General features: G+C 39.8%; 1 protein-coding gene across 1 annotated transcript in view; it reads right to left on the bottom strand.

Annotated features, from left to right (window-relative positions):
• Positions 1 to 10,950, bottom strand: part of LOC124620143 (coiled-coil domain-containing protein 103-like) — a 34,194-nt gene extending 23,244 nt beyond the window's left edge. The window contains exon 1 of the mRNA XM_047146813.1: positions 10,779 to 10,950. Coding sequence (XP_047002769.1) covers positions 10,779 to 10,927 — 149 coding nt within the window. The 5' untranslated portion in view covers positions 10,928 to 10,950. The remainder of the gene's footprint in view (positions 1 to 10,778) is intronic.
• Between the last annotated feature and the right edge of the window lie 398 nt (positions 10,951 to 11,348).

An 11,348-nucleotide genomic window follows, 5' to 3' on the forward strand; every position in this document is an offset into this window, starting at 1 on the left:
CTACTTATTGATTTGACAGTTTGTGGTGATACATAACACTCCAGAAGTGTGATGTATATTCCTAAGTCTTTTCACCAATTAATGATACTCACAACCCAAAGTTATTAATACAGTGAAAGGGGGAGGGGAGAGCAAAAAAAGTGTAGGGGGAGACGTTCATCTTCAGCAGGGTAAGGTGATCACTGTCAATTTGTGAGAGGAAATACCTGCTCGGACACAACAATTATTATTTTGTGGATTGCCATCCTGCCTGGAGATGTTCCAACTTTCAAGGACTGGTTATTGTAACAACAGGCACATGTTGTGAAAGATGGAAAATGAACTTTTGAAACATTACTATTCTCCTATATATTGAACCATCAATAGCCATGTCAAGATAGATACACTAGTTTAATCAGATCACCGAAATTAAGCACTGTTGGGGATGACCCAGTACTTGAATGGGTGATTGTAAACTGCTTGCTGTTGACAATTTTCCCTTTGCCCTTATGGCAGAGGGGACAGGAGAGGTTGTGGAGTAAAGTCCCTGATTACCAGTCTTTGTACCAATGTCCTGGATTCAGTTCAGGTTCTCTCCAGTGTCTCATGAAGTGAGAGCATGCGCAACTGATGATGGTGATCCATTTGTCGGATGGGAATGTTAAGCTCTGTGGCCTCCTTGGTGCACTTCAAAAGAAGTAAGCTGTGTGCCCACACCAGATTCTACCTTCTCCCTTCTCTCATAATTTGAACATGGACACAACACAACACTACACACATGCCATTACAGCCACCTACAGTTAACACATGCAACTCTCATCCTTTGTGACACAAAGGTGCCTGTGGGTGTGGAGGATGGGGGAAAAGCCTATGTACTTAGGCAGCTGAACCTGGCCTTCGGGGTCTTGTAGACATTCATGCTATAGAAACTTACTTTGTTTTTTATGTACTGAACCAAAAAAAAGGCTCATGTAATGTGGTTAATTTGCCTATTCATGAGGAGAGCACACAATTTGTTAACTAAACAGCAGTTTCACAAGTCATTCTTAGGAATATGGTGTAGCAGTTCTGGATTTTAAAAGAGTTGTAACAGAGCCAGAGAAAAAGTCAAAGAGAAGTCCAAGACAACAGTGACCACATGACAGTAGAGAAGACATTAAACATCGAAGACATAGTTGAAAGTTGCACGAGAAGAATTAAGACAGTTGTAAGTTGCAGTTATAATAGAGCTAGAGCAAAGGACTAGTTGTGACAGTCCTGTCAAATCAATGAAGAAATATCAGGTATGATGCAAATCACATGGCTTCAGTCTAGGCAAAAGGCCTTGGATGACTGCTCACGAGGCAGGAGCACGCACACATGGGTGTGACTGATGCATCACCCCTCACTTGAGGGCATGACAATCAGCATAGTCTGCATCTGAATGCCTCCTATAAGAGGCTACTTGTATTGTTAATAAGCAGCAGTGTCGAGTATGATCAAACCAATATCCATCTTATCCCAAGGATCTCCATTGCTTTCATTAAGTCATTTTAAGGATAATTACTTCCAAACGAGAGAGCCACAGAGTTAATATAGTTAAATCTGAAACAACTATGCTGTTGGCCATTAGAATTGCAAAATCTGGAAGGATAGCACATATTGAAATTTTACTTATTGTGGGTATACTCGATGCAAAATTTAGCGCATAAAATGGGCCCCTCTGGCAGCAACATGACTCTTAACAAAATCAGCTACTGAGTTTAACTAACAAATAGATACAGGTCTATCATTCCATGCTGCTTCAACTCTGTCACAGAGTACCTCAATTGTAGTGGATATCAGTCTCCCAGCAACCCATAACCAGATTTTTCTTCAGTAAGTGAGAAATCTGGAGAAAGTGCTGGCTGGGACAACAATCAGACATCTTTGTATAAAGGTAGATCAGGACAGTGCGGCCAACATATGATCCTGTGTTATCTTGTTGAAGGACAATGTCACAGAGACATTAATGATGGGTAGAGCCACCAGACATAACATGTCAGCAATGTAATGGTTGATGTCCAAATTACTGGCTATGAGAAACAGAGGTGATCGAATCAGGTGCTGGGCTTGGAAGCATATCTGGTTCCCTCAGAGCATCCACAAATCACTACATCCATTGTCTACTGAATGCAGAATCATGATTCATCGAAAAAGATGACAGGGTGCTACTCCTGTGCTCATTGTTGTCATTGCAGGCGCCACTGTCGACATGCCTCTCTGTGCTGCTTCATCAAGGGAAGACAGAACAATGGTCACCATGCTGACAGTTTGTAGTGCTCCAGACACTGTTGCACAGTCTGTGTGGATACTTGTATTACTGTGGACAAGCCCATTACCAGCTTCAAGGTAAGCAATGTGACTGTAAGAGCCTGAGTGGCTGTGCCAACAATATGTTTGCCCTCTCCATCACTAGTTGTGTGGACTCGTTGAGATCATGCATGGTGTTGAGTATGGCCTTTCTGAAGCCATTGATCCCACATTCGCATGACAATCTTGGGATCTTGACCAATGCAAGCAACAATATTGTGGAAAAAATAATTTGCAGTGTCAATAGGCCGTGATCCTGCTGCTATTGAATTCCAAAACGTGTTAGTAGCTGTTGCTCGTTCCTACACATGGAATAACACATATTTCACATAACTGAACAATATTTAAATGTAACTTCTGAATGAGAAATCCACTGTGTAATACTTCCTGTTATACAGAATGTAGACAGCATTATTCATACCTATTCTGTTGATCATTTGCATATCCACGCATCTACTGCACTTCATGTCAGAATGCATTTTTTGCATGGCACTTTAATGGTGTTGCAGATTTGATGACCAGCAGTATACTAACAAAGCAACACACAGCAAACTGAACAATTCCATGGATTAACAGAACTCTTGTTAGTATCTCTGATCAAAACACATGAAATCTTATTTAAAAAGTCATGGACTTATACATCTACATTCTATGAATCATCAGCAGTTCTGCAATGTGGCAAATAATGGTACCCCTTAGGGGAAAGGAAAATACCTGGGGAACTCATTCAGCATCTTGAACAACCTACTCTGGCATCCACTGATAGAACAGGGCGTAAACAATTGCAGATTGTGGCACAGGTTGGAATGGACAATGCCTGTCAACTGGGCTCTGAGGATATACTTGGATCATTCTAATGACTGGCAGAAAAGGTTAAGAATACCAGTCTTGCTCACATAGTTTCAAAGGTGCAAATATGTCCCCAGAACTGTTAATCATCCCCTAGTTCTGATGGATGGATGGATATGGTGTTATGGGCACTCAAGCTAGTTCTGAGTTGAGTGGAAGCCTTGAACCAGAGACAGTGAAGGTTCTGTGACAAGCTGGCTGCAACTTCCCAGACTTGTGCCACAGGGTTGAGAACTGTAGGGTCCTGTTAAATGGGTCAGGTGTGCACTACACATTGGAGACTGCTGCTGAAATAGCTGACTGTGTGTTCACTGCATACTGATAGTGATAGCTGTAAGAGCTCTAGATGTAAGATCCAAACAAATATCCCACACAGGAGCATGTCTTAAAATCCTTGTGGTCAACTGCTGAAGCATTTGCAACAAAGTCACAGAGTTCGAGTTACTCCTAAAATGCAGTGAAGCTTACATAATACTAGCTTCAAGAAGCTGGTTAAGACCCAAAATTGTCAGCAGTTATTTTTGGTGAAAATTTAAGTATATATTGAAAGGATAGACTACTGAGAAACAGATGTGATATATTTGTCATGTAAGACCAGAAACTCAAATCTAATGAGACAGAAATTGAGGCTGCATGTGAAATCTTTTGGGCAAGACTCAGTATCATTGAATCCTTCTATCGACCACAAGATTCACCTCCTAAGTGTAACTAAAAACTTTAGAGAAAACCTCAATTTGAATGTATATAAGTTGCCCAATTACAATTAATCAGGTCTTGTCCTCACTTGTCCTTGTGATCCTTGGGGGGAGTGATACAAAGGTGGTTGTAATATATTCCTCATTTAAAGTTGGCTGTTGAACTTTGTAAGTAGCCATAAGGGTACATCTATCTTCAAGTGTCTGCCATTTCAGTGTTTCTGCATCTCTGTGACACTCTCCCATGGCCCAAACAAAATTGTGACGACTTGTGCCACTCTTCTCTGTATGCATTCAGTATCCCCTCTTAGTTCTATTTGGTACGTGTCCCACACACTTCAGCAAATCTTATGGTGGGTCGAACGAGTGAGCTATCACCTTTGCAGTCAGATTGCATTTCTCTTGTATTCTACCAATGAACCAAAGTCTGCCACTCCCTCTACCTGAGCCTATCTGATCATTCCATTTCATATCCCTACAAACTATTACACCCAGGTATATCATTGATACTATGTATTTTTGGTTTGTGAAGTGCACAATTTTACATTTATGAACATCTAAAGCAAGTCACCAGTCTTTGCACTGCTTTGAAATCTTATCAAGACCCAACTGAATACTTGAGCTTTTTTAAGACAATAACTCATTATTAGCAGGTGCATCATCTGTAAAATGGGTGAGGTTGCTATTAATATTGTGTGGCCTTCGTCAATGACCCTCCATCCAAGATAACACACTGTGTCCTCTCTACCATGAAATCCTCAATCCAGCCATATACAGGGTGAGGCAGTGAAACGGCACGATTTTGTAAAACCACCAAAGATTTATTTACAAGTAAAATCATAATAGTTGAACATGGATCTCAAGTACAAAAGTGGAAATTAAAGATTTAACTTAAAAACAATCATTTTTTAAATATGGTGTCAGTGAGGTGTCGTCCTTGGTTTTGCACACATTGTCTAAGCCTGAGATGAAATTGTCCCATGACGTTTCGTAGCATCTGTACTGGAATGTTGTTAATTTCCTGTCGAATTCGCTCCTTCAGGTCTTCTTTTGTTCTTGGTGGATTTTCCTGGAAGACTTTGCACTTGAGGTAGCCCCAAAGAAAAAAGTCTGGTGCCGTCAGATCTGGTGAACGGGCAGGCCAGGGGAAATCGCCATTCCTGCTGATTAGACGTCGTGGAAATGCAAGTCTGAGCAATTCCATTGAGACATTAGCAGTATGGCTTGTTGCACCATCTTGCTGGAAGAGTGTTTCAGCATCTGGATCATGTCGATCAATTCCAGGCAGACCAAAAATGGTCAACATGTCAGCATAACGTCCAGAGTTTACCGTCACTGTGTTGCCATCTTCATCTTCAAAAAAGTAGGGCCCCACGATTCCACGAGATGACATTGCGCACCAGACTGTTACTTTTTCAGAATGGAGAGGTTTTTCATGAAGTTCGTGCGGGTTATCTGAGGACCAATATCTGAAGTTTTGCTTATTTACGTACCCACTAAGATGAAAGTGGGCTTCATCACTCATCCATAAGTTATGCACTCTTTCTTCATTTCGTTCAATAACGTTAAGCATTGACTGGCAAAAGCGTATACGGTTATTGTAGTCATTAGGTTTAAGGGCTTGCACTACCTGAATTTTGTATGGATGAAAGTGAAGGTCACTCTTCAAAATCCGTCTTACTGATCGATTGCTGAGACCAAGTTCTGCGCTGTGCCGTCTCGCGGATTTTCGCGGACTTCGTCCCAACGCTTCGGGCACACGATTAATGTTCTCGGGTGTCCGGATTGTTTTTGTGCTGCCGCCTCTTTTCTTTGTTGTGCTAGCAGTAGCTTCAAAGGTTTTAACCCAAAGGAGAATGGCTTTCCTTGATGGCACGGGAGCCCGTGGCGGCAGGTTGAATTCACGACGAAAGGCGCGTTGAGCACCAACCACACTATCCGCGTTTTTGTAATATGCCTTTACGGCATATGCACGTTGCGCACTCGACCAACGCTCCATGGCTACTGAAACTTCCACCACTCTAGATGCCCAAGGTCACTTTCCCCACTCTCGCAACCCCCCTCCGCGCCCGACAACCACTATCGAAATCGTGCCGTTTCACTGCCTCACCCTGTATTTTGCTTGATACCCTACATGATCGTACTTTTGATAATAAGCATAAGTTTGGTACCAAGTCAAATTCTTTTTTACATTATAGAACTAGAGAGTTGTTGTTTCAATATTTGGATGATCTTTTCAAAAGAGCCATCATTTTCTGTTTTCTCAGCAACATTTAGAAAGTGCTTATAAAAAATTTTTGCCACAATCTCTTGGCTTAACCTTCGATGTTCAGAAAAATGTCTTGGGTCCTACTGGAACAGTCTGCACCAATCTCACTCTTTATTACCTCGCATATTGTTTTGATTTTATTATTTTATTCATTAATTTTAAAGGTTAAATACAAGCTTTTAGACTTTTGAGTAAGTTCTTAGCATTTTAAAGTACATTTTATAGTGATTTTACATCTACATCTACACTCTGCAAACCACTGTGAAGTACATGGCAGAGGGTATGTCCCACTGTATCTTCCGATTCCATTCACATTTGGAGCACAGGAAGAATGATTGTTTAAATGCCTTTGTGCATGCAGTAATTAATCTAATCTTTTCTTCATGTTCCCTTTGTGACATTAATATTTGTAGAGTCATCATTTAAAGCCAGTTCTTTGTGAGTAGTCTTTCTCGGGATAGTTTTCGTCTGTCTTCAAGAGTCTGTCTGCCAGTTTGGTTTCTTCAGTGTCTCTGTGAGACTCTCCCTTGGGGAAAAGAAAGAAGGGGAAAAACTGTGCTGCCCTTCTCTGTATATGTTAAATATTCCATGTTTGTCCTATTTGGAACTAGACCCACACATTTGAGCAATATTCTTGAATGGGTAACATGAGTCGTTTGAAAGCAATCTCCTTTGTAGACTGATTGCCTTTCTCCACTATCCCACCAATAAATCGAAGTCTACCCCTTGCTTTACCCATGACTGAGCATTTGTTCATATTACAACAGCTATACCCATGTGTTTGTATGAGATGGACAATTGCCACTGTGACTCACTGATATTATAGTCATAGGATGCTTTTTTTTTTTTTTTAAAAAGTGCATAATTTTACATTTCGGAACATTTAAATCAAGTTGTTATTCTTTGCACCACTTTGAAATCTTATCAAGATCTTACAATATTTATAGAGTTTCTTTCAGATAGTATTTCATTACTTGTAACTGAGTCACCTGCAAAGAGTGTGGGGTTACTATTAACATTGACCACAAAGTCTTAACATACAACATGAACAGCAAGTGTCACAACACACTTTCCTGGGGCACACCAAAAGTTACTTCTACAACTGATAATGACTTTCCATCCCAGCATGCTGCAGCCTCCCAACCAAAAAATCCTCAGACCAGTCACAAATTTCACTTGATACCCCAGATGATCGTACTTTTGACAATAAGAGTAGATGTGGTACTGATTAAAATGCTTTTCAGAAATCAAGGAATACTGCATCTATCTGAGTGCCTTGATCCAAAGCCTTCAGTATGTCACTTGAGAAAAGTGTAAATCGGATTCCACATTATCAACATTTTCAGAATCCATGCTGGCTGTCATGGACGAGGTCATTCCGTTTGAGATACCTCTATGTTTGAGCTCAGAATATGTTCTAGGATTCTGCAACAAATCAATGTCAAGGATATTAGATGATAATTTTGTGGATCACTACTATTACTTTTCTTGAAGACAGCTGTGATGTTTTCTTTATTTCAACTACTGGTACAGTTTTTTGTTACGGGATCTGTGATAGATTATATTTAGAAGAAAGGTCAACTCTGCCACAAAATCAACATAGAATCTGATAGGGATTACATCAGGCCCTGGAGCTTTGTTCAATTTTAATGATTTCAGCTGTTTCTCAACACCATTGACGCTAAATGAAATTTTTACTCTGCAGCGGAATGTGCTCTGATATGAAACTTCCTGCCAGATTAAAACTGTGTGCCGGACTGAGACTCCAACTCGTGACATTGGCCTTTTGCGGGCAAGTGCTCTGCCATCTGAGCTCCCCAAGTACGACTCAAGATCCGTCCTGAAAGCTTCAATTCTATCAGTACCTTGTCTCCTACCTTCCAAACTTCATAGAAGCTCTCCTGCCAAACTTCTGTGAAGTTTGGAAAGTAGGAGACAAGGTATTGGTAGAATTGAAGCTGTGACGATGAGTCACGAGTCATGCTTGGGTAGCTCAGGTGGCAGAGTACTTGCCCGCGGAAGGCAAAGGTCCCGAGTTTGAGTCTTGGTGCGGCACACAGTCTTAATCCGCCAGGAAGTACCATTGACACTAACATTTATTTAACTCATATCAATTCCTCTATCGTTCATAAGAGCCTGGACACTAACTTTGGTGCTGTTAATAGCTCTACATATGACCAGAATTTTTTTCGGTTTTGTGAAAGATCATTTGATAACATTCTGCTACGGTAGTCATTGAATGCTTCATGCATTGCTTTCTTGGTATCCAAACACGTTTCATTCAGTGTCACTATCTGCAGCTCTATGTTTTGTTTTATACCTACCATGCAGTAGTCTTTTTCTTTCTTTTTTTAGAAGTTTCTTTACAGTGACAGTATACGATGGAGGATCCCTCCAATTATGAACTGTTCTACTGGGTACATACCTAATTAGTGCATGACCCTTTACACAGGGGCCATAGGTCCTCCACAGGTGCCTGCCCTGTGCTGAAAGTTTCATGTTCCTCTTTGAAATATGACACTACTGTCTTTTTATCTAGTTTGCTGTACAAATATATCTTCCTGCTTGTTTTACCTGTCCTTTGTACTTTGGTAATCGTTGTTCCACAGCTGTGTCATGGTCACTGATACCAGTTTTGATGTGGAAATCCTTAAAGAGGTCAGATCTATCTGTTGCCATTAGATCCCATATATTTCCACCATGAGTGGGTTTCCATACAATCTGTTCTAGGTAGTATTCAGAGAAGGCATTCAGTAATGTTTCACAAGATGCCCTTACATGCTCACCAAAAACCAAACTAATTTTTCCAATTGATTGTTAAATGGTTAAAGTCTCCAGCAATGATTACAATATGTTTTCTCTAGTTTTCAGTTACATTAGGAAATGAGTCTGTAGACAGAGTTGTCTGAATTTTTTGATGCAGTACACAGCTCTCACTTTCTTTTGCATAAAAAATTTATACCACTGGTGCTCTATGGATTGCTGGTGGATCCTTTACTGTGGGCCTTATATATCTACTTTGAGAAGATACTTGGAAATGCTGTTGCCACTTTGTTTCTGAACAAACTGTACTTGGAACTGGAAGTGTCTACATTACACACAAACCTGCAGTTTGTGTGTCGGAGACATGATTTAAAAGTCTGAATAGTTTCATCATTTACTCTTCCATCCACTGTCCAATGGGGGCCATTTTCAGAAATATTACACTTGTAACATCACTAGGAGATCTCTTAATTTGAACAGATAGACAAACCTGCAGTTTGTGTGTCGGAGACATGATTTAAAAGTCTGAATAGTTTCATCATTTACTGTTCCAGCCACTGTCCAATGGGGGCCACTTTCAGAAATATTACACTTGTAACATCACTAGGAGATCTCTTAATTTGAACAGATAGGATGTAAATGGATACAACATGCTACTGTAAACTAAAGGGGAAGTGATCAGATACAAAAACTGGTATTAAGTTCCAGGCCCTAAAAGTTAGCTGAATACTGTGTTGAACAACTCGCTGAATGGTGTGCTCCCATGGTGGATCTAGAAATACATTAATTAGTCCCCTGAGAGATCACAGCCTGTTACCAGTAAGCCTTCAAACTAAATTATAAATTAACTAAGGATAAGAAGAAGAAATTATTAATACCTCTTATCCCTTTACCACAGATCTAAACAGAGCAATGACAAGGAGCAAATTAAGGAAGGCCACATGCTTTGTCAATATCCTTATAGAACAAATTGAACATACTGGAACTAATACAAAATAACACCTACTAGAGCTCTTAAAATGTTGGCTAGTAACAGGAAAAGCTGTCTAATGATCATGGGAGCACCGGCCTTATTTCTCTCCTCTCCAACATTTAGGACAGTGACTGGCTGAAATGTAGAGAAATTCTTGAACTATTGGCTACATATTTCAGTAATAATGTTTGACAGAATGTCATTATCATATAGGCCAACTATTTAACTATATTAATTATGCTGCTTACAGTAAGAAACACTATCTCTGGCATTTTCGACGATGTTTTATTTTCTCTGTATATGAAGAGTTTTGACTTATGTTTTCTGTTTGGACTGTGCTGTGTTTGCACTTGTTGCAGCAGCATGCCTAATTCAACCTCTCTCTCTCACAGCAATAGTTTTTTGTGCTTTCATATATTTGAACTGCAGCGCAATATACTTAAGCTATCACATTTTTTAAGAACATTGACAGCCTTTAGTGATTCATTAACGTAAATGATTATAAAGTGAATGGAATGGAGTGTATTACTGTCGCAGAATCACAAGGTAACAGTGGCAGAACTTAATTTGGTCCTTTTTAATACCTGTATGATTCTTTGGCTAATTAAGCTCTTCGTTCAGTTCTTAGCGTCGAAGCATTTGCCTGATTATTTTGTAACAAAATATCTAAGCGTCACGATGTTGAACGACTAAAACCAATACAATGCGCTTCACAACTGGAATTTCATTTGAAAGGTTTTTCCGAGTAAACCGTGACTTCTGTGTGCGAAGCAGTAAAAGAGAAAGAGAAATAAATACCACTAGCAAGTTACGACAGTGAAGTGTCATTTCCCACGACATTGTAATACCATGAACAACGGTCATTATAAAAACCGCTGGAAAATTACCTAATAAAGCTATTACTTTGATCAACACCAACCTAAATTCATCGTATGTAGCCACTTTCTGATCAATAGCTCGGAACTTCGCATCATTTTCCCTCCAGTATCGGGCATCGTCGTCGATTTTTTTCTGTAACTCAGCTTCTAGTTCTTTGACATTAATTTCCTTCTTGCATATGTCGGCCATTAAACACAAAACTAGTATATAATTATCTGGTGAACGCAAGCTGCACGAGGTAGTTGTTTACTCAGTTCGTTTCCACGGTTACACGCATTTAAGGGTAGCGCATGAGAAACCCGTGCAATTACTGTCATGTACCGTGGATGGCCGTTGTAGAAATTTCTAATGCATATACAACTAAATAAACTCTTTTTCCTGATATATATATCTAATGTTAAAGTAAATAAACTGTTCTTATCATGCTTCAAAAGTGACCATGTGTTGCAGTAACATTTTGCAATGACAAATATTGCGTACAGTGTTCTTAATTTATTTGTATAGGCTGCATCATCCATTCAGACCTACGGACAAAAGTCACAATGGATACATTTGACGAAAGCGACGGACACTGTCTTTTTAATACCGAAAAATTTTCGTGAATTCGGTA

This window comes from Schistocerca americana, chromosome 6 (genome assembly GCF_021461395.2).
Source record: "Schistocerca americana isolate TAMUIC-IGC-003095 chromosome 6, iqSchAmer2.1, whole genome shotgun sequence".
Lineage (NCBI taxonomy): Eukaryota > Metazoa > Arthropoda > Insecta > Orthoptera > Acrididae > Schistocerca > Schistocerca americana.